This window comes from Rhinopithecus roxellana, chromosome 6, assembly GCF_007565055.1.
Source record: "Rhinopithecus roxellana isolate Shanxi Qingling chromosome 6, ASM756505v1, whole genome shotgun sequence".
NCBI classification, from domain to species: Eukaryota; Metazoa; Chordata; class Mammalia; order Primates; family Cercopithecidae; genus Rhinopithecus; species Rhinopithecus roxellana.
In genome coordinates, this window is record NC_044554.1 from 46,189,611 (window position 1) to 46,216,823 (window position 27,213).

At 41.7% G+C, this 27,213-nt stretch overlaps 1 protein-coding gene across 2 annotated transcripts in view; it reads right to left on the bottom strand.

The window, feature by feature from the left end:
* The window catches only part of LOC104673586 (cytochrome P450 3A43), a 44,702-nt gene extending 18,785 nt beyond the window's left edge, over positions 1 to 25,917 (bottom strand). For both annotated transcript variants that reach the window (XM_010377671.2, XM_010377672.2), the window contains exons 1-5: positions 25,744 to 25,917; positions 12,197 to 12,290; positions 9,895 to 9,947; positions 4,233 to 4,332; positions 553 to 666 (exon numbers count right to left, since the gene is read on the bottom strand). In XM_010377671.2, the coding sequence (XP_010375973.2) occupies positions 553 to 666; positions 4,233 to 4,332; positions 9,895 to 9,947; positions 12,197 to 12,290; positions 25,744 to 25,814 (432 nt within the window). In that variant the 5' untranslated portion in view covers positions 25,815 to 25,917. The remainder of the gene's footprint in view (positions 1 to 552; positions 667 to 4,232; positions 4,333 to 9,894; positions 9,948 to 12,196; positions 12,291 to 25,743) is intronic.
* Between the last annotated feature and the right edge of the window lie 1,296 nt (positions 25,918 to 27,213).

A 27,213-nucleotide genomic window follows, 5' to 3' on the forward strand; every position in this document is an offset into this window, starting at 1 on the left:
ACCCAGAGTTAACTATGCAGACTCGAGTCTCAGAAGGACATGGCTTTGCCCAGCATGGAACAGTCAATGGTATTTTGTAATGACTGACCATGTCCTCTAGGACATAAATAGAAAAGACCGCCCCCTGCCCTCCTTTGTTTTTGAGACAGAGTTTCACTTTTGTTGCCCAGGCTGGAGTGCAATGGCGCGATCTTGGCTCACTGCAACCTCTGCCTCCAGGTTCAAGCAATTCTTCTGCCTTAGCCTCCTGAGCAGCTGGGATTACAGGCATCCGCCACCACGCCTGGCTAATTTTTGTATTTTTAGTAGAGATGGGGTTTCACCATGTTGGCCAGGCTGGTCTCAATCTCCTGACCTCAGGTGATCCACCCACCTCAGCCTCCCAAAGTGCTGGGATTACAGGCATGAGCCACCGTGCCCAGTTGAAAAGACCCTTTTTAGAAAACTCAAACTCCGTGGACTACCCATGAGAGAGGAACTATGATGATACTTACTACCTGTCTCCAGATTCATCCTTTAAGTTTCTAATTATAAGTCACCTTATTTTCTTACTTCCTTGAATTTTACACTGGTGAAAGCTGGAGATAGCAATGTTCGTATTCTCTTCCATTCTTCATCTTCAGCAAAACTTAGGGCACTTTTCATAAATCCCATTGGACCTAAAGGCTAGAGTTCAAAGCAGAAGCATTTTGTCCTACGTAAGTTTTAGAGATCTCTATGGTTGTAGAAAATGTGTTAAACAGACATCATGAATTTAACAAATACTTAGTAACTGTCTACTGGGTGGCAGGCCCTATATTAGATGCTCAATAAAGATTTATCTTGAATGTGTAGCCTCCTGTAAGCATATGGAAGGGGGATGGTGGAATTGAGGGAAGTGGTGTGGTTTCTAGTCACTATATCCCAGTCTCATTTAAATGCATGGTTTCTACATGGAAGAGAACCAGTTCTTCCAGTAGAATAGACGGGAACAAGACCTAGCATCTCCTCCAGGGTTGTGCAAAGCAGAAAGGGATTGGTGACAGAGAGGCAGGTTGGCAGATTGCACGTTGCCTCAGAGCAGCTCTGTCTTTAATACATCTATAGCATGAGAAACTTGACAGAGGAGTGGTTTGATTTAGTGACTTTTGAAAAAAAATTAGTAATAAGTAAAAGACTAAGAATGCACTTTGAAGAAACAATGCAATTACATGAAAAGTCCCTTTCTTTTATTTCCCCTCCCAGGATTAGAGGAAAAATAAGGAAAATAATGCTATTTCCCAACTTGGGACAGGCCTATCAGTCCAATAACTTGAAATATTCTTCCATCTTCCCAAACTGTATTTTAAAATGGAGAATTTCAATGCTTATTTATGATAAAACTCGGCAAACTAGGAAGAAAGAGAAATACCTTCAATTTGATATTCTGGAAAACAAGGAAAAAAATATACAAAAACCCTTCAGCTTAATCACACTTAATGGTGAAAAAATGAATGCTTTTCTCCAAGATCAGAAACAATACGAAATATCCACTCTTGCCTTTCTTATTCAACATCATATTGGATGTCTCAGTGCAATAGACAAGAAAAAATTAAAAGCATACAGATTGGACAGGAAGAAATAGAAGGGCCTCTATTTTCAGGTGACATAAAGGTCAATGTAGAACCTCTCTAGGAATATGCAAAAAGACTTCTAGAGCTAAAAGGTGAGTTCAGCAAGGGTGTAGAACACAAGATCAACATGCAAAAATCAATCATGCAATTGTTTTTTTCACGCATTGTTATTTCTACGCAATAACAATGACTATCTGAAAATACAGTAAAAAAATTGTTTACATGTCAGTGAAAATGAAATACTTCAGGTGTGAATCTAACAAAACATGTTCAGGATCTCTATGCTAGAAATTACAAAATGTTGATGAAAGGAGTAAAAGAAAACCTAAAGAAATGGAGAGGGATACTATGTTCATGTTTTGAAAGACTCAGCATAGTAAAGATACAGATTTTCCCTAAACCGACCTGTAGGTTTAATTCAATACTTATCAAAATCTCAGCAGGTTTGTTTGTAGACATTGACAAGCTTGTTCTGAATTTGCATGGAAAGGAAAAGGGGTCAGGCGTGGTGGCTCATGTCTGTAGTCTCCGCACTTTGGGAGGCCGAGGCAGGCGGATCACCTGCGGTCAGGAGTTCGAGACCAGTCTGGCCAACATGGCGAAACCGCATCTCTACTAAAAATACCCAAAATTAGCTGGGTGTGGTGCCACACGCCTGTAATCCCAGCTACTTGGGAGACTGAGGCAGGAGAATCACTTGAACCCGGGAGGCAGAGGCTGTAGTGAGCCAAGATCGCACCACTGCACTCCAGCCTGGATGACAGAGGGTGACCTTGTCTGAAAAAAAAAAAGAAAAGAAAAAAGAACAAGAAGAACTAAAACAATTCTGAAACAATAAATAAAATGTGAGGAATCCCTCTACATGATGTTAAGAGTTACTGTACAGGCCGGGTGCGGTGGCTCACCCCTGTAATCACAGCACTTTGGGAGGCTGAGGCGGGTGGATCACGAGGTCAGGAGATCGAGACCATCCTGGCTAACACGGTGAAACCCCATCTCTACTAAAAATGCAAAAAATTAGCTGGGCGTGGCGGTGGGCGCCTGTAGTCCCAGCTACTCAGGAGGCTGAGGCAGGAGGATGGTGTGAACCCGGGAGGCGGAGCTTGCAGTGAGCCGAGATCGCCCACTGCACTCCAGCCTGGGCGACTGAGCGAGACTCCGTCTCAAAAAAAAATAAAGGTTACTATACAGCTACAATTGTCACCACAATGTGGTACCGGTGGAGGAATAAACACAGTGATCAATGGGACAAAATAGTGAATGAGAAATAGATGCTTAGGTTAGGTGCGGTGGCTCACGTCTGTAATCCCAGCACTTTGGGAGGCCCAGGTGGGCGAATCACTTGAGGCCAGGAGTTTGAGACCCACCTGGCCACCACGGCAAAACCCCGTCTCTACTAAAATACAAAAATTAGCCAGGCATGATGGTGCCCGGCTGTGATCCCAGCTACTTGGAGGCTGAGGCACAAGAATCACTTGAACCCAGGAGGCAGAGGTTGCAGTGAGCTGAGATCGCACCACTGCACTTCAGTCTGGGTGACAGAGCGAGACTCTGTCTCAATAAAAAAAAAAAAAAAGAAAAAAAGAAAAAAAAGAGATGCACAGAAATATACTCAACTGATTTTTGACAATTGTGAAAAAGTAACCCCAAAGAGGGCAAGTAACCTTTCCATAAATGGTGTTGGAAAAATTGCACAGCCACAGGCCACAGAAAGTGAACTATGACCTAAGCTTTATATCTAATGCAAAAATTAACACAAAATGTATCATAAACTTAAATGTAAAGCATTAAACCATACCACTTTTTTTTTTTTTTGAGACTGAGTCTTGCTCTGTTGCCAGGCTGGAGTGCAGTGGCGCAATCTTGGCTCACTGCAACCTCTGCCTCCTGGGTTCAAGTGATTCTGCTGCCTCAGCCTCCCAAGTAGCTGGGACAACAGGTGCCCAGCACCACGCCTGGCTAATTTTTGTATTTTTAGTGGAGATGAGTTTTCACCATGTTGGCCAGGATGGTCTTGATGTCCTGACCTCGTGATCCGCCCACTTTGGTCTCCCAAAGTGCTGGGATTATAGGCGTGAGCCACCATGCCCTGCCTTGAACTATATACCTTTTAGAAAAAACACCAGCGACAAAGTGTACTAGGAGAATAATTTACAATAAAAGCACAATCTATAAAAGAAAAATGGATAAATTGGCCTCCCTGAAATAAAAAAAAAAAAAGTTTTCTCTACTATAGACCCTGCAAAGAGGAAAAAACAAGCTACACATTGTAACAACAGGAGAATACCAGCAGGGTGCCTCCTGGTGATAGAACAGATCTGTATATATTGCTGATAGTCATGCAATTATACACATGGGTACATTCGCATAATGCTACACACACACACATATACACCCACACAAATGAGGGCACGTAAAGCAGGAACTCTGAACAAGTTCTGTGGATTGTGTCAATGTCAATTTTCTGTTACTAGAGTGACAGAAATACACTGTATCTATAGTTAAATAAGACATCACCATTGGGGGAAACAGGAGGAAGCACAAAGCACTTTCCTGTACATTTTTTGGGCAAGTTTCCATGAATACATAATTATTAAAAAATAAAAAATTTGATTAATACATTTGAAAATATAGGCCTACCATCCGGTTGGTGAAGACAGAGTAGCATTCTTTCACTAGCACTGTTTTGATCATGTGGGGATCCATGATGACCAGCATGGGCTGCTGTCCCTCATACAGCCTGTATGGGGGAAAACAGAGCTGACTAAACCTCACATGTCTGATTCTGCAGCTGGAACCACACCAAGGAATCCAGATTTTGATCCTGACATTCCATCATCCATACTTGTAGTTGTGCAATACACAGCAGAGCTAGCTCCAAGGTCAGTTAGGGTATGACACAGAGTAAGATTCTCACCACAGAAACCACTTAAGCCTTCATACATTGAAAGGTGATGTGGCTCAAACAGGAAAGAGAAATTGAAAGACAAAAGGGCTCTTCAAAGAGATCATGGTTAGAAATAACAGAAACATTTGTTACGTCCAGGTGGTGTATACTTGGACATTCTCTATACCATTCTCCATAATCTCTTGTGTATTTAAAGTATTTCATTATAGGCTGGGTGCAGTGGCTCACACTTATAATTCCAGCACTTTGGGGAGGCCAAGGTGGGTGGATCACTTGAGGTCAGGAGTTCGAGACAAGCCTGGCCAACATGGTGAAACCCTGTCTCTACTAAAAATACAGAAATAAACTGGGCATGGTGGCTCACGCCTGTAATCTCAGCTACTTGGGAAGCCGGGGCAGGAGAACCACTTGAACCTGGGAGGTGGAGGTTACAGTGAGCCAAGATTGCACCACTGCACTCCAGCCCGGCCAACACAGTGAGACTCCATCTCAAAATAAAATAAAATAAAATAAAGCAAACAGTTATGTAATCCTCTTCATTATTATTTTTTTAAATACTGTCTTCTTTTATCTTCTTGTTAACCAAAAAGTGACAGTGACAGTAGTCTTGATTAATAGTTTCCTTTAGCCAAAGTTTGAGAATACATCTGGGAAGAACACCAGCCACAGGAGGCTCTGTGACCTGTGCTTTTTCTAAAGGGGGTTTTGGGAACTTCAGAATTTAAAGGAGAAAGAGCAAGCAGGAGAGAGAAGAGGAAGAGTGTGTAGGTAGTGAGGCAAATGGTTACATTCTTGCAAGGCTCTGAGAAGTGCTCAGCAAATCTGCATTTTGCTTGTGAAAAGAGGGCATAGAGGAAAAACTCAGTTATATATTTGTATTGTGACAAGGAAATCTTCGTTTTTTTTTTTTTTTTCTGTTCTTTCTTTTTCTTTCTTTTTTTTTTTTTTTATTATACTTTAAGTTCTAGGGTACATATGCATAACGTGCAGGTTTGTTACATATGTATACTTGTGCCATGTTGGTGTGCTGCACCCCTCAACTCGTCAGCACCCATCAAGTCATCATTTATATCATGTATAACTCCCCAATGCAATTCCTCCCCCCTCCCCCCTCCCCATGATAGGCCCCAGTGTGTGATGTTCCCCTTCCCGAGTCCAAGTTTCCTCATTGTTCAGTTCCCACCTATGAGTGAGAACATGCGGTGTTTGGTTTTCTGTTCTTGTGATAGTTTGCTAAGAATGATGGTTTCCAGTTGCATCCATGTCCCTACAAAGGACGCAAACTCATCCTTTTTTATGGCTGCATAGTATTCCATGGTGTATATGTGCCACATTTTCTTAATCCAGTCTGTCACAGATGGACATTTGGGTTGATTCCAAGTCTTTGCTATTGTGAATAGTGCCGCAATAAACATACGTGTGCATGTGTCTTTGTAGTAGAATAATTTATAATCCTTTGGGTATATACCCAGTAGTGGGATGGCTGGGTCATATGGTACATCTAGTTCTAGATCCTTGAGGAATTGCCATACTGTTTTCCATAATGGTTGAACTAGTTTACAATCCCACCAACAGTGTAAAAGTGTTCCTATTTCTCCACATCCTCTCCAGCACCTGTTGTTTCCTGATTTTTTAATGGGAAATCTTCGTTTTACATAAGATAATGCAAACATGTGAAAAGAGAGAATAGAGGCAAAGTCGATTACGCATTTAACTCTGATTAGGTGGAGGGATAATGTCCTGGTCTTGTCCTTGTCCTGTGCCTGCCGAGATAAACTGGAAATTGACATTGTCAGGGTAAGTGAGATTCAACAGAACTTGGTTTTAAGGGCTGGTTCATGGTGGGGAAGGAGGATATGTATCCTAAAAGATTTCAGGACTCATAAGGAATGTCCTTGTGAGAAAATTATGAGGGAGGCCATCTGGGGAGATATCATTTTGGGAATCTGGCTTTTGTATGAGGTTATGACACGGCATTGTGAAATTACAGCTATATATGATTTGAACTAAAGGAAGGCAGTATTGCATGACTCAATTTCCAACCATAACTTTTCATTTTGGCATAGTGAGTTTGGTCATATTTTTGCTATTAATTTAGTCAAGATAACTTTTAAGCATAGACATGACCATTTTATGGGTCCTTTAAAAAATTTGATCTTTTAATTAATTGTTTAGAATAAAAGGTCATCAAAATTTTAAATTTAGAAGTCTTAATTCAAAGACTCCCACTATTTTGTCATTGACAATTAGAATTTCTAATGAAGTACTTATTCTAATAGCACATAGAGAGAGAGAGAGGCTGGGAAGGTGGCCTTGTTATGCAAAGAAAACCTTGTAGGTAATAGCCCTCAGAGAATGTGTCAGATCCTTTTCTACTCTTCCCTAGATTCAGACAAGGGAAGTTCTGGTAAGGCCACATTAAAATGTGTCAAAATTGGGAGGCTGAGGTGGGAGGATCACTGGAGCTCAGGAGGCAGAGGCTACAGTGAGCCAAGATGGTGCCACTGCACCAACCTGAGTAACAGAGTGAGATTCCATCTCAATTAACAAAAATATGTAGGGCGTGGTGGTTCACGCCTGTAATCCCAGCACCTTGGAAGGCCAAGGCGGGTGGATCAGGAGGTCAGGAGATCGAGATCATCCTGGCTAACATGGTGAAACCCTGTCTCTGCTAAAAATACAAAAAATTAGCTGGGAGTGGTGGCAGGTGCCTGTAGTCCCAGCTACTTGGGAGGCTGAGGCAGGAGAATGGCGTGAACCCGGGAGGCAGAGCTTGCAGTGAGCCGAGATCACACCACTGCGCTCCAGCCTGGGTGACAGAGTGAGACTCCGTCTCAAAAAAAAAAAATTTGTAGGCCAGGCACAGTGGCTCATGCCTGTAATCCCAGCACTTTGGGAGGCCAAGGTGGGCAGATCACCTGAGGTCAGGAGTTCGAGACCAGCCTTGTCAACATGGTGAAACCCTGTCTCTACTAAAAATACAAAAATTAGCTGGGCATGGTAGTGGGTGCCTATAATCCTGGCTACTCAGGAGGCTGAGGCAAGAGAATTGCTTGATCCCGGGAGGCGGAGGTTTTAGTAAGCCAAGATCACCCCATTGCACTCCAGCCTGGGTGACAAGAGCAAGATTCCATCTCAAAAGAGAAAAATGTCAAAGAAATATATTTTGGGTTGCATATTGATTTTTCTTAACTGGCTGGGGTTTCTAGAGGGGAAAATTGACATTTTGTAGCTGTGGGAATTCTAGTAAACATTAGAGGGGGTCAAGAGTTGGTAAAACCTAGTGGAAGGTATATTGAAACCCAAAACAGAATGTTATCACACAATTTACATAGGGTCAAGATCTCCAAGCATAAGGGGAAGTTATAGCTAGCTGACAATAAACCTTGATCCTCAGCTACCAAATTCCAAAATGAAGCCCTGCATCAGCTCCTTACGTGGAGGTGGAGCTCAAGCTAAAAACTGTTCTCCATCATTATGGAAGCAGGAAACTCACCTTCCTTGTTGGAAGTAAGTAAAAACTTCCAGAAAGGTGCTCTATAGCAGAAGAAAACTCAGGTCTCAAGCAACAGTTTGTGGGAGATCAAGGATCTCTAGAAGGAGACTCTCCCAGACCTCAACACATGAGACAATTGGTTAGAGTGATAAAAAGCTCTAGCTGGTTCTAGCACACGGATGTGAAAATTTCTGCAGGTTGAGGGCCAGACTCCACTCAGTGAATCCCATTGTGGTCACCAAGGTGTTAACCAAAAAGTAACTGAGGCAGGTGTCTTGATTGATAGAGGTTTATTGAGTCAAAGCTTGAGGGTACACCTGGAAACACATGAGTCACAGGGGTAGCTGTGACCTGTGTTTTTCCAAAGATGGTTTTGGGAAGTTCTGAATTGAAACAGGAAGGAACCAGCAGGAAGGAAAAAAGGGGGTAAGAGTAGGCAGTGTGGCAGATGATTACATTTCTGTAAGGCACCAATTAGCTCTCATTAAATCTGCATTTTACATGTGAAAAGACAGAGTAGAGGAAAAAATCAATTATGCATTCATGTTGTACTCAGAAAATCTACATTTTACATAAGATACACACGTGAAAAGAGAGAGTAGAGGAAAAGTCAGCTACACATTCATCTCAAGGTAGGTGGAGGGATGATTTCTGGTCTTGTCCTTGTTCTGTACCTGTGATAAGCTGGTAATTTACATGATCAGGGTGTGAGTCAACAGAACTCAATGATAGGGCTGGTTTATAGGGCAGATGTGTATCATAAAGCATTTAGGGGCTTATGAGGAATTTCCATACGAGCAACTTGTGAGGGAAACCATCCAGAAAGATATGTAGCCTTCTATTGATATAGGAGCTAGAAAAAAAATTATTTAGGCAGATAGTGAAGGCAAAGGGGTCCTCAGCAAGGATTCCCTTTTAATACAAAGCTGCCCCCCAAATCATTTCTTTTGTAACAAAGAGCAGCCTGAAAAAAATCAAGCTGTAGACATCAATACGCAAGCTGGAAGCTCGCGTGGGTAAATGCCGGCAGCTGTGCCAACAGAAAAGGGCTACCTTGGAAGCCAGGTATGTTCAACGTGGAGGCTCCATCTTCCCTTATCTTTGTCACCTTATGTACAGTAAAAAAGCAGGCAACATGGTGCCAGCCAGGTAGAGAATCCATCTGCATAATAAAACATTAGGGTGGGGCAGCCAACTTCTTCACGTGTTATGCAAACACCACACCTAGTCCTAACTAGTTTTTTATGTGCTATGCAAATGGCACACCTGGTCCAACCAATCTTTCACGCCCTATGTAAATCAGACACTGCCTGCTTAAGCTCGTCTATAAAACCTCCTGCACTTTACTGCAGATTGGAAGACCCCCTCTCTCTGTGGGAGAGAGCTTTTCTCTTTCTTTCACCTATCCAGCCTCTGCTCTTAACCTTACTCCTTGTGTGTCCGCATCCTTAATTTCCTTGGCATGGGACAACAAACCTCGGGTATCACCCCAGACAAATGACGCCACTTTACTATTGTTGTGGAAGTGTGGCTTATGTATGAAGCTATTACTCAGGGTGATGAAATTACAGCTATCTGTCTGGGGAAAAAAGGAAGGCAGTAATGTATGACTTAATTCTCAAGCTCAACTTTCCCTTTGGCATAGTGAGTTCAGAGTCCGAAAGATTTTATTTTTGTTCACATCCCAAATATGCATGGAGTTTCCTATGACACGTATATTCCCCTTGCAATGCTCAATTCCCAAATCATCTTTTTCTTTTAGATAGCCTCTCTTTGTTTGTTACTTAGGTTGACAAGAGCTTTATCCAAACAGACTCTGGGCTGAGATTGTTCTCTCTGCAGTAAAATTACTCAACATAGCAACAGCTCTATCCAGTGCAAGTTTCCAGAATACTCACCCCCACATTTCTCCATATTTTTCATTACATTCTCTGTCAAATTTCCAAAGACCCTGGCAGAAGAAACAAAATACAATTCAATTATTATTTCATATGTACTGAACCCTACATTTAACTGGGGCAAAAAAGTCAAATACAATGACGTTAGGCTTGCTACCATTTACTGGCAGTTAGAGGTTTTTTTTTTGTTTGTTAGTTTTTTTTGAGATGGGGTCTCGCTCTGCTGCCCAGGCTGGAGTGCAATGGTGTGATCTTGGCTCATTGCAACCTCCGCCTTCTGGGTTCAAGCTCTTCTCCTGCCTCAGCCTCCCAAGTAGCTGGGATTACAGGGGCCCACCACCACACCCGACTATTTTTCGTATATTTAGTAGAAACAGGGTTTCACCATGTTGGCAAAGCTGGTTGTGAACTCCTGACCTTAGGTGATCCTCCTGCCTCAGCCTCCCAAAGTGCTGGGATTACAGGCATGAGCCACCACGCCCAGCCAGGAATCTTATTCAGAGACCTCTTAAGGAAAAGGAGAGAAAATAGAGAAGATATTTGAAGTGGAGAATTTAAAGTCACTTTTAAATTTTCTCTAACTAGTGTAGATATTGAATGACTTACTTTTGTCTATGAACACTAAGCAACTCATTGTCTTTCTGATGTGCTTTCATTTCTGCATAAGTTGTCTCTGCAATCTCATAAACCCTTGAATTATCACCACCATGGGAACATGAAGAAACTGAAGCTGAGGGAAAGTGAGTGAGTGAGTGTCTCAAGGGAATGTGCTATCTTTTATCTCCTCGTTCAGCGTCCTTTTCATTTATCTCTTGTGTTCCTTCTAGAATTCTAGCTGAATTAGAAAGTCAAAAACATCAGGGACCACTTTTAGTCTAGCAGATTTAAATAAAAGTCCAAGGCATTTTGTTGAGTGAGAAAATGAGTGAGTGGGCAAATGACAGATTGGACTCACTTTCCAGTTTTCCAGCTTAACACACAATAATGTGGGAAATGCCACCTCTACATATCAGACACAGCACATTACAGTATTCACTCAGAGCTGTCACTTCTGACACTTAAAAACAAACCTTCCTGCTTCCTTGTTTCAGTTTTGATGTTCTCACTAGGCAACATATGGCCCAGGAAATGTGGATTTACTAAAGGATTGACCTGGGAAATATGAAGAGAAAATTATTGCTTTTTCAGAGGGTAAAAAAGGATGAAATTCTTAAGTGGTAATTTGGCAATGAAGGCCTCAGTTGGGAGAATTAGAATCTGAGAAACAGGTCTCAGGTCTGTAAGACAGAAAACTTGAGTTAGAGAGCAACCTATACATAGGCTTTCTTACTGGCCTTGTGGACATACACTTGTGACTTTCCATTTTGGCCCCAGGCCCTTGGTGGAGCAACAGACCAGGGTAGCCACAAGGCTCAGTCAAAATTCATAGTCCATGAGCATGTATTACCTCCTGTTTAGATAATTAAATTTTGAATATGTTTGTCAAATTATTGACAAATTATTCTAGTTATTTTGTTAAGTAATTTTGCCTTTCTTAAAAAAAAAAAAAAACAGAGCTCATTTTGTGGTTAAATATCTGAAGTTGATGGACAGCCACCATATTGTCTTCAGTATAAGCACTCCCTGCTCAGGCTCACTCACAGGGTGCTGCCTTTGAAGAAAAGCAGCAGGAAAGTAGAACCTTCTTGTTCTTCCTCTCAAATCTATAAAATACATCACGGGGAGAAGAAGCTGGAGCACAACTATGGAACTATCTGCAAGGAATTTAACAGTGCTTGACAGAATTCATGTATGTGCAAATTATCCAGTGGTGAATAGCTGCCTAATGAACTGAATTTTCAAAGCTGTCCAGGAGGAAGGAAACAAAAGGCTACCTGAGCTCTTGCTACAAACAAGAAAGTTTGAATCTGGTACATGACGCTAACAAGCCACTACTGGGGCTCCCATTTCCTCATTTCTGTTTTTCTCTTAATACTAAGGACAACTGTACCTTCTCAGAAATCTGCATAGGGCAGAAGGAAAGTCCTCTTTACGGTTCGCGAAGTCTGAACATCAAGTCCTGAACTTCGAGTGCTGATCTCCCAGATATCTGTGCCGTTCAACTGAGGTAAACCCAAGCCCCCTGACCATTAACATGGAAGTCCTGGTGTAAACCTGGCCATGCTCTGGGTAGGGCCTACACACCGTTTCTGAAAGTGTAAAACACTGGCACTTCCTCCTGAGGAGGAACATTTTTACTGATAGGACTGAGCTTGGGTTTGCATTGATAAGAAGCAAAAGAGGGAGCTCAAGTAACACTTACCCTAAGGTAGAACAAAATAGTTCCCAGAAAAGGCAGAGGGGTTGGCCCAGGAATTCCCAGCTTCTTGAAAAGTTTATGTGAATGAGTCCCATAACTATAAAATAAAAGAGAAAGCCAGGTTACAGAAACTGTAACTTTATAGATATGGGGCTGGCCAGACATTACCTCGGGAACTGGAATGTTCAAGGGAGGGAGGTAACATGGAGGCAATAAATAACAGAAACTCTAACAGCAAAAATTACATTTTGTAGCAGTATTTTAAGGAATCAGAGAGATCGATGGGGTTCAGGAGGATATTTATTAATTATTTAGGTACACCAGCCCAGTCGGATTAACATCCAAAGGACTGAGCCTTACTTTCTTCCAAGCCCGAGTCTCCAGGTGCTCCTGACTCTGCCTCCTGCCTTATTTTGGCCAAAGACGGGTAGACTGGCACATACAGGGATGGATATTCCCTTTCCTCAGGTGGGGCCTGAAAAACTGATTTTGGCTGAGGCTTCGGGGATTCCTGCAAGCTCTGCTCTAGTCACATCCCAGAAGCTGACTAGTCTATGCACAGCCGAAGCTAAGAGGACCATCTCCGGATAAGTAAATGTGGATACAATTTATAAGCCTGGTTATAATTCTGTCAGTACTGATTGTTCTGTTGTCATGGTATTACCACAAATGCTGCAAATGTCTATGCCCAGAGGAAGGTTTGCCATGCTCATGTGTAGAATAAGCATGCTTCTATTACATACACTAATGTTGTTACCATTTCTGCCTACACTAAAAGGGAGAAATCTCTAGAAGGATGCTCACACTGTGTACACACTACCTGGGTAAGGAATACCATCGTTAAAACTCTACTGTACCGTGCAATCAAACTAGAACTCAGGACTAAGAAACTCAATCAAAACCGCTCAACTACATGGAAACTGAACAACCTGCTCCTGAATGACTACTGGGTACATAACGAAATGAAAGCAGAAATAAAGATGTTCTTTGAAACCAATGAGAACAAAGATACAACATACCAGAATCTCTGGGACACATTTAAAGCAGTGTGTAGAGGGAAATTTATAGCACTAAATGCCCACAAGAGAAAGTAGGAAACATCTAAAATCGACACTCTAACATCACAATTAAAAGAACTAGAGAGGCAAGAGCAAACACATTCAAAAGCTAGCAGAAGGCAAGAAGTAACTAAGATCAGAGCAGAACTGAAGGAGATAGAGACACAAAAAACCCTCCAAAAAATCAATGAATCCAGGAGTTGGTTTTTTGAAAAGATCAACAAAATTGACAGACCGCTAGCAAGACTAATAAGGAAGAAAAGAGAGAAGAATCAAATAGACGCAATAAAAAATGATAAAGGGGATATCACCACCGACCCCACAGAAATACAAACAACCATCAGAGAATACTATAAACGCCTCCACGCAAATCAACTAGAAAATCTAGAAGAAATGGATAATTTCCTGGACACTTACACTCTCCCAAGACTAAACCAGGAAGAAGTTGAATCCCTGAATAGACCAATAGCAGGCTCTGAAATTGAGGCAATAATTAATAGCCTACCCACCAAAAAAAGTCCAGGACCAGATGGATTCACAGCTGAATTCTACCAGAGGTATAAGGAGGAGCTGATACCATTCCTTCTGAAACTATTCCAATCAATAGAAAAAGAGGGAATCCTCCCTAACTCATTTTATGAGGCCAACATCATCCTGATACCAAAGCCTGGCAGAGACACAACAAAAAAAGAGAATTTTAGACCAATATCCCTGCTGAACATCGATGCAAAAATCCTCAATAAAATACTGGCAAACCGGATCCAGCAGCACATCAAAAAGCTTATCCACCATGATCAAGTGGGCTTCATCCCTGGGATGCAAGGCGGGTTCAACATTCGCAAATCAATAAACGTAATCCAGCATATAAACAGAACCAAAGTCAAGAACCACATGATTATCTCAATAGATGCAGAAAAGGCTTTTGACAAAATTCAACAGCCCTTCATGCTAAAAACGCTCAATAAATTCGGTATTGATGGAACGTACCTCAAAATAATAAGAGCTATTTATGACAAACCCACAGCTAATATCATACTGAATGGGCAAAAACTGGAAAAATTCCCTTTGAAAACTGGCACAAGACAGGGATGCCCTCTCTCACCACTCCTATTCAACATAGTCTTGGAAGTTCTGGCTAGGGCAATCAGGCAAGAGAAAGAAATAAAGGGTATTCAGTTAGGAAAAGAAGAAGTCAAATTGTCCCTGTTTGCAGATGACATGATTGTATATTTAGAAAACCCCATCGTCTCAGCCCAAAATCTCCTTAAGCTGATAAGCAACTTCAGCAAAGTCTCAGGATACAAAATTAATGTGCAAAAATCACAAGCATTCTTATACACCAGTAACAGACAAACAGAGAGCCAAATCATGAATGAACTTCCATTCACAATTGCTTCAAAGAGAATAAAATACCTAGGAATCCAACTTACAAGGGATGTAAAGGACCTCTTCAAGGAGAACTACAAACCACTGCTCAGTGAAATAAAAGAGGACACAAACAAATGGAAGAACATACCATGCTCATGGATAGGAAGAATCAATATCATGAAAATGGCCATACTGCCCAAGGTAATTTATAGATTCAATGCCATCCCCATCGAGCTACCAATGGGTTTCTTCACAGAATTGGAAAAAACTGCTTTAAAGTTCATATGGAACCAAAAAAGAGCCCGCATTGCCAAGACAATCCTAAGTCAAAAGGACAAAGCTGGAGGCGTCATGCTACCTGACTTCAAACTATACTACAAGGCTACAGTAACCAAAACAGCATGGTACTGGTACCAAAACAGAGATGTAGACCAATGGAACAGAACAGAGTCCTCAGAAATAATACCACACATCTACAGCCATCTGATCTTTGACAAACCTGAGAGAAACAAGAAATGGGGAAAGGATTCCCTATTTAATAAATGGTGCTGGGAAAATTGGCTAGCCATAAGTAGAAAGCTGAAACTGGATCCTTTCCTTACTCCTTATATGAAGATTAATTCAAGGTGGATTAGAGACTTAAATGTTAGACCTAATACCTTAAAAACCCTAGAAGAAAATCTAGGTAGTACCATTCAGGACATAGGCATGGGCAAGGACTTCATGTCTAAAACACCAAAAGCAACGGCAGCAAAAGCCAAAATTGACAAATGGGATCTAATTAAACTCAAGAGCTTCTGCACAGCAAAAGAAACTACCACCAGAGTGAACAGGCAACCTACAGAATGGGAGAAAATTTTTGCAATCTACTCATCTGACAAAGGGCTAATATCCAGAATCTACAAAGAACTTAAACAAATATACAAGAAAAAAACAAACAACCCCATCAAAAAGTGGGGAAAGGATATGAACAGACATTTCTCAAAAGAAGACATTCATACAGCCAACAGAGACATGAAAAAATGCTCATCATCACTCGCCATCAGAGAAATGCAAATCAAAACCACAATGAGATACCATCTCACACCAGTTAGAATGGCAATCATTAAAAAGTCAGGAAACAACAGATGTTGGAGAGGATGTGGAGAAATAGGAACACTTTTACACTGTTGGTGGGATTGTAAACTAGTTCAACCATTATGGAAAACAGTATGGCAATTCCTCAAGGATCTAGAACTAGATGTACCATATGACCCAGCCATCCCACTACTGGGTATATACCCAAAGGATTATAAATTATTCTACTACAAAGACACATGCACATGTATGTTTATTGCGGCACTATTCACAATAGCAAAGACTTGGAATCAACCCAAATGTCCATCTGTGACAGACTGGATTAAGAAAATGTGGCACATATACACCATGGAATACTATGCAGCCATAAAAAAGGATGAGTTTGCATCCTTTGTAGGGACATGGATGCAGCTGGAAACCATCATTCTTAGCAAACTATCACAAGAACAGAAAACCAAACACCTGCATGTTCTCACTCATAGGTGGGAACTGAACAATGAGATCACTTGGACTCGGGAAGGGGCCTATCATGGGGAGGGGGGTGGGGGGAGGGATTGCATTGGGAGTTATACATGATATAAATGATGAACTCATGGGTGCTGACTAGTTGATGGGTGCAGCACACCAACATGGCACAAGTATACATATGTAACAAACCTGCACGTTATGCACATGTACCCTAGAACTTAAAGTATAATAAAAAAAAAATCCCATCAAAAAGTGGGCAAAGGATATGAACAGACAATTCTCAGAGGAAGACATTTATGCAGCCAACAGATACATGAAAGAAATGCTCATCATCTCTAGCCATCAGAGAAATGCAAATCAAAACCACAATGAGATACCATCTCACACCAGTTAGAATGGTGAGCATTAAAAAGTCAGGAAACAACAGGTGCTGGAGAGGATGTGGAGAAATAGGAACACTTTTACACTGTTGGTGGGACTTGTAAACTAGTTCAACTATTGTGGAAGACAGTGTTGTGATTCCTCAAGGATCTAGAACTAGAAATACCATTTGACCCAGCCATCCCATTACTGGGTATATACCCAAGGGATTATAAATCATGCTGCTATAAAGACACGTGCACTTGTTTGTTTATTGTGGCACTATTCACAATAGCAAAGACTTGGAACCAGCCCAAATGTCCATCAGTGACAGATTGGATTAAGAAAATGTGGCACATATACACCATGGAATACTATGCAGCCACAAAAAAGGATGAGTTTATGTCCTTTGTAGGGACATGGATGCAGCTGGAAAGCATCATTCTCAGCAAACTATCGCAAGAACAGAAAACCAAACACCGCATGTTCTCACTCATAGGTGGGAATTAAACAATGAGAACACTTGGACACAGGAAAGGGTACATCACACACCGGGGCCTATTGGGGGGTGGGGGAAGAGAGGAGGGATAGCATTAGGAGATATACCTAATGTAAATGACGAGTTAATGGGTGCAGCACACCAACATGCCACATGCATACATATGTAACAAACCTGCATGTTGTGCACATGTACCCGAGAACTTAAAGTATAATAAAAAAGAAAGAAAAAAGTAAAAAAAAAAAAAAAAAAAAACTCTACTGTACCATACCTACTATGAATGTGCAGGAACCAAGTTAGGAAACTGCACATATGACCAGACCACCTATTCAGTCTGTGACCCAGGAAATAATCAGCTATATGTATGTTCTGACCCTACGCTCTTACCTTATGAATTCTGGTTTGAGATACATATTAAATCAGATTGAGAAAAAGAAGGAGAGCTTATAACTCAAACCAAAGAAGCCCTTCCCTTATATAAAAGGCCTATTTCCTTGTATTTTGATGCCTACCATGCCACGTATGCTCATAATCCTGAAAAACCAGAAGCAGTCTGCAATGGTTTGACACAAGAGAGGCTTAGCAACAGCAGTCCTAAACATCTTTATGGAGAATCACAAATCAGATGCCCGGACTGTAACATTAAGTGGTCTACACTAACACAGCTCCAACACCTATATTCAGGAAAGACTGCTCTGCTAAGTAGTATGCCAACCAAACCAGATTGTAAGACAAGGACAAGCAATCCTTTAAATTTTACTATCTTAAAGCCAGAGCTACCTTTTTGGTCTACAGGACAGACAGCACTATTATGAGTTGATAGAGAAGGAGCAGGCCTTAAAGTTCTGCTACTGATTGTCAAAAAGACTACAAGAACTCAAATGTGTCCAACCCTGCAATTCCGGGTCCATAAGTCATTCTATAAGCATTTTGATCAGCCAGTGCCTGAGCTTCCCTCATCAACCAAAAACTTATTTGCTCAACTAGCTGAAAACATAGTTGGCAGCTTAGGAATTTCCTCATGCTGTGTACGTGGAGGAACTAATATGGGGGACCAGTGGCCATGGGAGGCAAAGGAATTAATGCCACAAGATCACTTCACTTCACTTCCCCTACCAGTGAACCAACAGCTTCAGCCAGTGTTTGGTTGTTAAAAACCTCCGTAATTGGAAAGTACTGTATCACCCAATGAGGAAAGGCTTTCACAGAGGCAGTAGGAGAAACAACCTGCCTAGGGCAACAGTATTATGATGAGACTAAAAACAAAACTCTATTGAAGAAATGCCCAGAACGACTCCTACTTACCAGATCGAAACCCTTTCTCTTGATTCTCTACTCTAAGCCACACTTGGCATCAGCTAGAGGCTCCAAATGCTTAGAAAGCACCCTCTGACCTATATTGGACCTGTGGAGCACGGGCATATCAGCAACTGCTGGCTAAATGGACAGGGGCTTGTGTGTTAAAAACAATCAAGCCATCCTTCTTCCTAATTCCTCTAAAGCAAGGGGAACTCCTAGGATATCCCATTTATGATGAAAATGAAAGAACTACAAGAGGCATAATCACAAAAATAAACACAAATATCAAAAAAGATGTGGACATAGGAGACTGGAAAGATAATCAATGGTCTCCTGAAAGCATCATTAAATACTATAGGCCAGCTACCTAGGTGCAAGACAAGTCATGGGGGTACCGTACCCCATCTATATGCTCAACTGTATCATAAGGTTGCAGGCAGTCCTTGAAATCATAACCAATAAAACATCAAGGGCACTAGATTTATTGGCAATACAAGCAACACAAATGAGAAATGCTATATATCAAAATAGGCTGGCTTCAGATGATCTCTTAGCCTCAGAAGGAAGAGTATGTGAAAAATTTAATGTAACCAAATGTTGCTTAGAAGTTGATGATAATGGTCAAGCTGTCATGAAAATCACAGCTAGAATGCATGAGATGGCACGTGTTCCAGTTCAGACTTGGTCAGGGTGGCCCCCAGATTCCTTATTTGGAGGATGGTTGTCAGTCTTTGGAGAATTCAGAACACTCATTAGTGGGTTCTTACTTATTTTTGGCATTTGCCTCATCCTCCCTTGCCTTTTACCCCTGTTTATTAGGAGTATTCAGTCAACTACAGAGGCAATAGTAGCCCAACACACTACTACGCAGTTGTGGCTTAACCAGATATCAGCTGCTGCCAGTAGAAGAAAAAGTTCAGCTCCGTGATGAGGTGGCAAATAGTGGTGCTTTCCATTAACACCTCTGTTATAAAAAGCACCAAAGGGGGGAATGGAACAGGAATTAAAAGAAATTAAAGAGCGTGTAAGAAGAAACTCAGTTGTATGTAAAATACCCAACTTCCCCTGAAAAACAGAAAGAGCTGGAGTCTTTTAAAAACTAACTGCCTCTTTTTCTGAGTCTAGTAAGCCTTATCTCTCCTCCCTTTCCAGGCATTATGAAGACCCTGTTTCCCTAGCTGTGCAACTGCAAGGTCACCAGACAGATAAACTCAAGTTGCAAAACATGTGATTCCTTGAAAAGTAAGAAATGATGTAATGCATGTCTCAGTTGAATAATTGTATTTGTTTCTCGCTTCTGTAGTATGCTTCCCTCTGCACAGATCTCCCCTCTCCCACGAAATGCTTAAAAGGTAACTTAATTCTTTGTTCAGGTCTCAGTCCTCTGGATGTTAATCTGACTGGGCTGGTATACCTAAATAATTAATAAATATCCTCCTGAACCCCATTGGTCTCTCTGATTCCTTAAAATCCCACCACATTTCAATCCTCATCTTTTTTGCTGCCTCCTCTTTGAGACCCCAAAAAGTCACAATGGTTAACTAAAAGCAGCTAAAGTCTGCATGATCCCAGTGCTAGAGTGAATGCTTAATAGATGTTCCCAAATTTGAGTGCTCTTAAAAGGTTCAGGCTGGAATTCTTCCAGGGCATTTCATTCATGCATATCTATTTAGTTAATTGATTCTTTCCTGATTTGGAAATTCTCTTTCTAGGTGTATTAGTCCATTTTCACACTGCTATAAAGAACTACCTGATATTGGGTAATTTATAAAGAAAAGAGGTTTAATTGACTCACAGTTCTCCATGGCTGGGGAGGCCTCAGGAAACTTACAGGAAGGTAAAGGGGAAGCAAGGCATGTATTACATGGAGGCAGGAGAGACAGAAAGACAGAGAGAGAGAGAGAGAGAGAGAGAGAGAGAGAGAGAGAGAGAGAGGAGGTGCCACACTTTTAAAACCATCAGATCTTGTGAGAACTCATTCACTATCGTGAGAACAGCATGGGCGAAACCACCCCCGCGATCCAATCCCTCCCACCAGGTCCCTTCCTTGACATATGGGGATTACAATTCAAGATGAGATTTGACTAGGGACACAGAGCCAAACCATATCACTAGGCAAAAAAGGTGAGGTTTTTTTTTTTTTCCATCTTTTGAACTGATAATGAGTTTATGCATCACTACATCCATTGAATTACAGAGGGTCACTGAGACCCTTTGGTGACACTGTCTTTCTTGTTTTCTCAGAGCTCTTTATGCTTTTTCTTCCCTCTAAACTCTGACCTTGTTTTAGAATCTGGCCATTCTTAAATATTCCTGCACAGAGAAGCTTTGGAAGAATCATAGTGTTCTTATTTCTACAGAATGGCAACCATATTCAAGTCTTCCATTGCTTTCATAGAAATGTGAGCACCTTCCAGCTACACGCAAATCTCTGTGGTCAGATGATTTGATTTATATAAACTACAGTAAATGTGATTGACCTGTCTGTTCTCTGAATGGCACTATGCAGAGGAACCAATGACTAAAGAATAAATTTCAAGGCTGTTCCTCCTCTTGTGCCATCTGGCCCTCCAACTGGTGATCCTTACTTGGTAAGCACAATGCCAGTCATGCTCACTTTTTTTTTTTCTCAAAATGATCAGTCACACAGCAGTCAGTTTACCGCTTCTGTACATCAACTACCTCTGCAGGAAAACTCATTAAGTCTGGTGCTCCTTATGGCAGGCCTGCCTGCAATTCATCTTTGATGGGTTATGTGTGAACTCCATTAATTGCAGGTTCTGGATCCTTGCAGAACTTCCTACTCTGGTGTTATTGAGGGATGGAAGACCGGAGGAAAAAGAGATGCTGCATCCCACCAATTTAACCATGCAGCTGCTGGTGCCACAAAGTAGGCCCTATAAAGATAAATTAGGAAAGTGTGGCTGAAAACTATGGTGTGCATAAATAGTTTTAAATGTCCCATATGTGCTTTCAGCTGAAAGAGAGGCCTTCCAAAATTCAGAAACATTTCTGTTGATGGAAAAGATTCACTGTGCTACATAGCATAAGTAACCATAAAATATTCCAGACAGTTGAATTAGAAACTTGATTTCTCTTCTTTATAGGTTAGCTTTTCTTAGATCCTATTTGGTACAAATAAATAAATCTTATAAAATGTGATAAAGCTGAAAAACTGCATGAAAAGAATGTGTTTGAAGGACCTCACAGTGGCACCTTGGCCAGGCCCAGCTGTTAGCTTGGTTCCCTCTGTGAGGATCTTTTCCTACTCACACATCAAAAATAGCCCCTTGGGTGGGTGCTGTGGCTCACACCTGTAATCCCACGCCAAGGCAGGTGGATCACGAGGTCAGGAGTTCAAGACCAGCCTGGCCAAGATGGTGAAACCCATCTCTACTAAAAATACAAAAATTAGCCAGGCATGGTGACACGCACCTGTAGTCCCAGCTACTCAGCAGGCTGAGGCAGGAGAATCACTTGCACCTGGGTGGCAGAGGTTGCAGTGAGCTGAGATTGCACCACTGCACTCCAGACTGGGTGATAGAGTGAGACTCTGTCTCAAAGGAAAAAGAAAAATAAGGACACCTCTCTACCTGCTCCATGAGGCCAGGAATCTCATCACCAACGAAGGATGTATCCTCTGGTACTGGAACTTAAAGGACAGCAAATATTTAAAATCCAAATTGGCTTTAAAGTCTCCTGCCTTTTCAGGCTGCTAGCACATTTCATATGAGGGGAGAAAGAAATCTCTATGCAGATGCTAAGCTCCCAGAGACTGGAAGGACAATATGACAGAAAAGAAGACAGTGTTGAGGTTTCCTCTAGATCTCCTCTGCTCTAAAATGTCATCATATAGAAGTAAATTGTGGCTGGGTGCGGTAGCTCATGCCTGTAATTCCAGCACTTTGGGAGGCTGAGATGGGTGGATCACCTGAGGTCAGGAGTTTGAGACCAGTCTGGGCAACAAGATGAAACCCCCTTCTCTACTAAAAATACAATAATTAGCCAGGTGTGGTGGTGCATGCTTATAATTCCAGCTACTCGGGAGGCTATGGCAGGAGAATTGCTTGAACTCAGGAGGTGGAGGTTGCAGTGAGCTGAGATTGTGGGACTGCCCTCTAGCCTGGACAACAGAGTGAGATTTCATCTCAAAAAAAGAAAAAAAAAAAAAAAAAAAAAAAAAGAAGAAGAAGAAGAAGTAAATTGTTGTGCATGTTACAGGGTGGAGGAATTGAGTTTCAGGACAGAGGGCATTTCCAGGCCAGGGGAACATAAAGGAGAGAAGAGCTGAGTTTGAGCCTCCCGTGAAATCTGGGGTGCCCTGTGGTGCCTTAAGTAAATGATGCCCTGTGGGTGAGTGGGAGTGGGGAAGAAACCATTTATGCCTATCATGAATGGGCAATCTTTCTACATATCTCTTGCCATAGACACAGAATACAGAGGTGAAGGTAATGAGATAAGACCTCCTAAAGTCTCCCTTCTGCCCCCAAAATACCTGGAGCTAAAGAGGTAGGTGAGGTTCCCACTGAACATGATTTCCAGTTGTTTATAATCCATTATCTGCCCACGGTAAATTCTGGTTGATTAGTCCAGGTAGATCAAAACTCATAGTCAATCAGAAAGCATCCCCAGGATTGAATGATGTCACAAACACTCTAAGTAACAGAAATTGGAAGTTGAATGAAGAGGGGGTGGATAATGTTTATTTACTCCTTCAATGGATCTGTGTAACATCTGTAGGGTCAAGAGAACAGTCCTCTATGGAGGCTTGGTATTTGAGTCTGAGAAATGAACTAACAGTGGATCATTTAATAGGAGATAATCCTTATAAATTTATCTCATGCATGTGCATGGAAGCCTTGAAAGATATGATATTCAAAGAATGGCCTGATGATTGAAGCTTAAATAGCATTCTGAAATACAAAAATGTAGCACCTTCTGATGGGAAGTGGGTAACACAAGATATGAGACAGTGAAGGGAGAAAAAGCATGATAAACAAAAGTCATCTTATTATAATGTATGTCAGGCATCAGTGCTCCAAAGAACAAGTATTCTCAACCTTTGTCTCCCTTCCTGTGAGCTAACATTCTTTTTTTTATTTGTTTGAGATGAAGTTGCCCAGGCTAGAGTGCAATGGCACGATCTCAGCTCATCGCAACCTCTGCATCCCGGGTTCAGGCGATTCTCCTGCCTCAGCCTCCCAAGTAGCTGGGATTACAGGCGCCTGCCAGCACACCCAGCTAATTTTTGTATATTTAGTAGAGACGGGGTTTCACCATGTTGACCAGGCTAGTCTTGAACTTCTGACTTCAGGTGATCCACCCACCTCAGCCTCCCAAAGTGCTGGGATTACAGGTGTGAGCCACCATGCCTGGCCTTGCTAATATTCTTTTTGATGAGATTATAGGGAGGGGGCTCAAGACTATGACTTTTTTTTAGGAGGTCCTTCCTTTAGGTATAAGAACTTCAGAGAAAGCCCCTTCCTATATTTTAGGAGAAATAGCAGGGTTGGGAGACAGGAGAACATAAGAGTTACCTTCTGAAGCCTTTCTGAGACCTTTCAATCTCCTTTGGTTCAAAGTCCTCAACATGCCAAAGTGTCATATTTTGAGGTTTCATTTTTGGAGCCCCAACATACCCCTGTCATAAATGTACATACTAAAGCTGATGCTAGTGGAGACGACAATTGAATTGGTAGCTGAGTCGCAAGGGATCACATTAAACCAGTCTAAGCCAGTCTCACATTCCTAGCAATGTCAATCCAGTTAAACAGCTGTGCCTCATTTCAGGAGGTGGTGTTGCAGCTGTGCTGTCATGAAAGTTAGGTCTGTATATGGTGCAGTTAAACAGGTACTTAATAAGAGGTTGTTCTAGCAAAGCAAAAGAAGACCAAAAGTTAATCATTTAGCAGACTAGTTTCTGAGTTCATAGCGCAGCCAGATAAAAAGATTTCTAGATGTTGGTTTTGAAACAGCTCCAGTTGGAGTAGAGGCAGGCAATGTTGATCTGACAGAGTTTTCTCTCCTATAGCTCCTTGGGGCCCGATCTGAAAGACTTTAAGTTGTTGCAATTTCTCTGGAGTCTGCTCTATCACAAAGAATTCTGCAAAAATCACAACCTTTCCTGCCTTTTTGGACCAAACCAATGTATTTCTTAAATGTATTTGATATCTCATGCCTCCCTAAAAGTATAAAACCAAGCTGCACCCTGACCACCTTGGGTACATGTTCTCAAGACCTCCTGAAGGCTGTGTCATGGGTCATGGTCACTCATATTTGGCCCAGAATAAATCTCTTCAAGTATTGTACAGAGTTTGGCTCTTTTTGTTGGCAGCATGAATTACTCTTTCTCTATTGCAATTCCCCTGACTTGATGAATGGGCTCTGTCTAGGCAGGGGGCAAGGTGAATCCTTTGGGTGGTTACAATTAAAATCCATACACAATTTTACATGCATAAGCACTGGAGGCCCACAATATAAGAGACTAGAATAAGGACTGAATGATTAAAGCTTAAATAGCATTGTGAACTAAAAACAGGGGAGCAGCTTCTGATAGGGAGTTGCTGACACAAGTTATGGGAGGGTGAGGGGAGAAAATGCATGATGAACAAATGTTATTTTATTATGGAGATAAAGTCTCTCAGGTAGCAGTGTTCCAAAGAATAAGTATTATCAAACTTTTTCTCCTTTCCTGTGAGTTAGTCTTCTGATTGATGAGATTATTTGGAGAGGCTCAAGACAATTGCATTCTTTTTGGAAGATCTTCCCTTAGTCAGATAAGAGAACTTCAGAGCAAGCCCAACCCTGCATTTTCAGGAGGGAAAGAATGGGGGATGGGTAGACAGAAGAAGGTCAGAAGTTCTGAAGGAATTTGTGAAGTCTTTCAGTCTTCTTTAGTCCAACGTACTCAGCATGACAAAGTTTCTTTTTCTTTTTTTTTTTTTTTTGAGAAGGAGTCTTGCTCTGTTGCCCAGGCTGGAGTGCAGTGGTGTGATCTCAGCTCACTGAAACCTCTGCCTCCTGGGTTCAAGCGATTCTCCTGCCTCAGCCTCCTGAGTAGCTGGGAGTAAAGGCGTGTGCTACCATGCCCAGCTAATTTTTGTATTTTTAGTAGAGACGGGGTTTCACCATGTTGGTCAGGCTGGTTTTGAACTCCTGACCTCATGATTGGCCCGCCTCCGCCTCCCAAGTGCTGAGATTTCAGGCGTGAGCCACCATGCCCAGCCTAAGTTTTATATTTTCAAATGTTGTATTAAGAGCTCTAACAGATTAATAATATTTTATGTCTTCATAGCATTTGGCACTTAGGTAACCTCCCCTCCATTATCTCTTTTATTTTCAAAACAAATAAGAAAAAGATGGGCCTAATTATCACTTCAGGTCTTAGAGTTAAGAGCAGACATGCCTGCATAGTTACTCACATATAGAGGAGTACCAAGCTGGTAGCCACAAGAACCCATGTTTCCATGGCAAAGTTTGGAATGAGATCCATCACCAGTTTTCTTTTTCAACTCTGTCTTCTGAGTGCTTCTTTCAGCTGTGTGCTGCTCTTTGCTGGGCTGTGCATACAGAGCTTTCTTTCTCTGCCCAGAGGTGATTCAGTTAGTGTTAACAGGGATATTTATGTGCTGGGGAAGGAGGTGGGTCTACAGCTGCAGCCAGTAGGAAAGCCACTTACGTTACTTCTCGTGTGGAGGGATTTGGGTACCCTTTTCAAACTGACAATTGGCAAAGAATTATGACTGTCCTTATTTTGGCCTCCTTTGATTTCTTATTCTGTGAACAATCAGTAAACAAATCAATCACTGCTATTGGTAAGCCCAAGAGTTATAGATTCTCAGAAACCTAAAGAAAAATACTTCTGCAAGAACATCTGCCCAGCAACTGCCTGTCGAACCTCAAACTGATGTCAGCTTTGTTATTGATCTTTATAGCCAAGGATAATCATTCCAAAACAAATATGTAATTCTCCTCATTATTTTTTTAAACTTTGTCTTACTTTACCTACCTGAATATGCACATAGTTTACCCTGGCACACATATTCCCATTGCAATGCTTTATTCCCAAATAAAAATAATTATTTTTAGAAAGCCCATCTCTATTTGTTATCTAGGTTGTCAAATTATGCCTCCAGGTTAACAGACAAGAAGGACTCCCTGTGCCTCAAAAGCAAAAGACAAACCCAAGAGGCCATGGCAGGTTTAGGTGACGGTCATGTTCTCTGTGTTCTTAGTAAGTGTTGCAAAACCTATTTTTCTGCAGCCAAGTCAAATAACATTTTCTGAAAAAATCTGTACCTGGGAATTTTCCAACTGCTCACCAACAGATCATGTGGTAAGAACTAACTGACCACCTTGGAACAGCCAATTAAGAGACACGTGACTTGGGGCTTAAAGGCTGTCCAATCAAGACTCTGTTCTTAACCCCTCTGACTTCTCTTTCCTGCTCTGTGGTTTTTAACTTTATAGCTCTCCACCTCCAAGGCTGCATCTCCTCAATCTGCAGACTGTGTTTTATAGAAAATGAAGCTCTCCCTCTGTCCTCCACAGATCCCATAGTCTTTGCTAGTATTTCTTGGTGATGAGGAAGGGATCAAAATTGGCTCCCAAGATCTTCTCCCTTGTGCCATCTGCACTAATCAATGCATTGGCACCAGCAAGAGTGCTCTAAGCTCAGTTATCTTCCTGGCCTGGCTGTTTCATGGAAAAATCAGTAAATCCTCTTGCATCAAGATCTCCCATTGAGGATGAGGTCTTGAGGTCTTTATTTTTTTTCAGGGAACCTGCCCTTCTGGTTCTATGGCTACCCACTTTTGGGGTATGCTTGAACTTGGAGGGGCATGCTTATGTTTCCTGGGGTGCATTCATGCTGCATCAAGTAAGCTCATGCT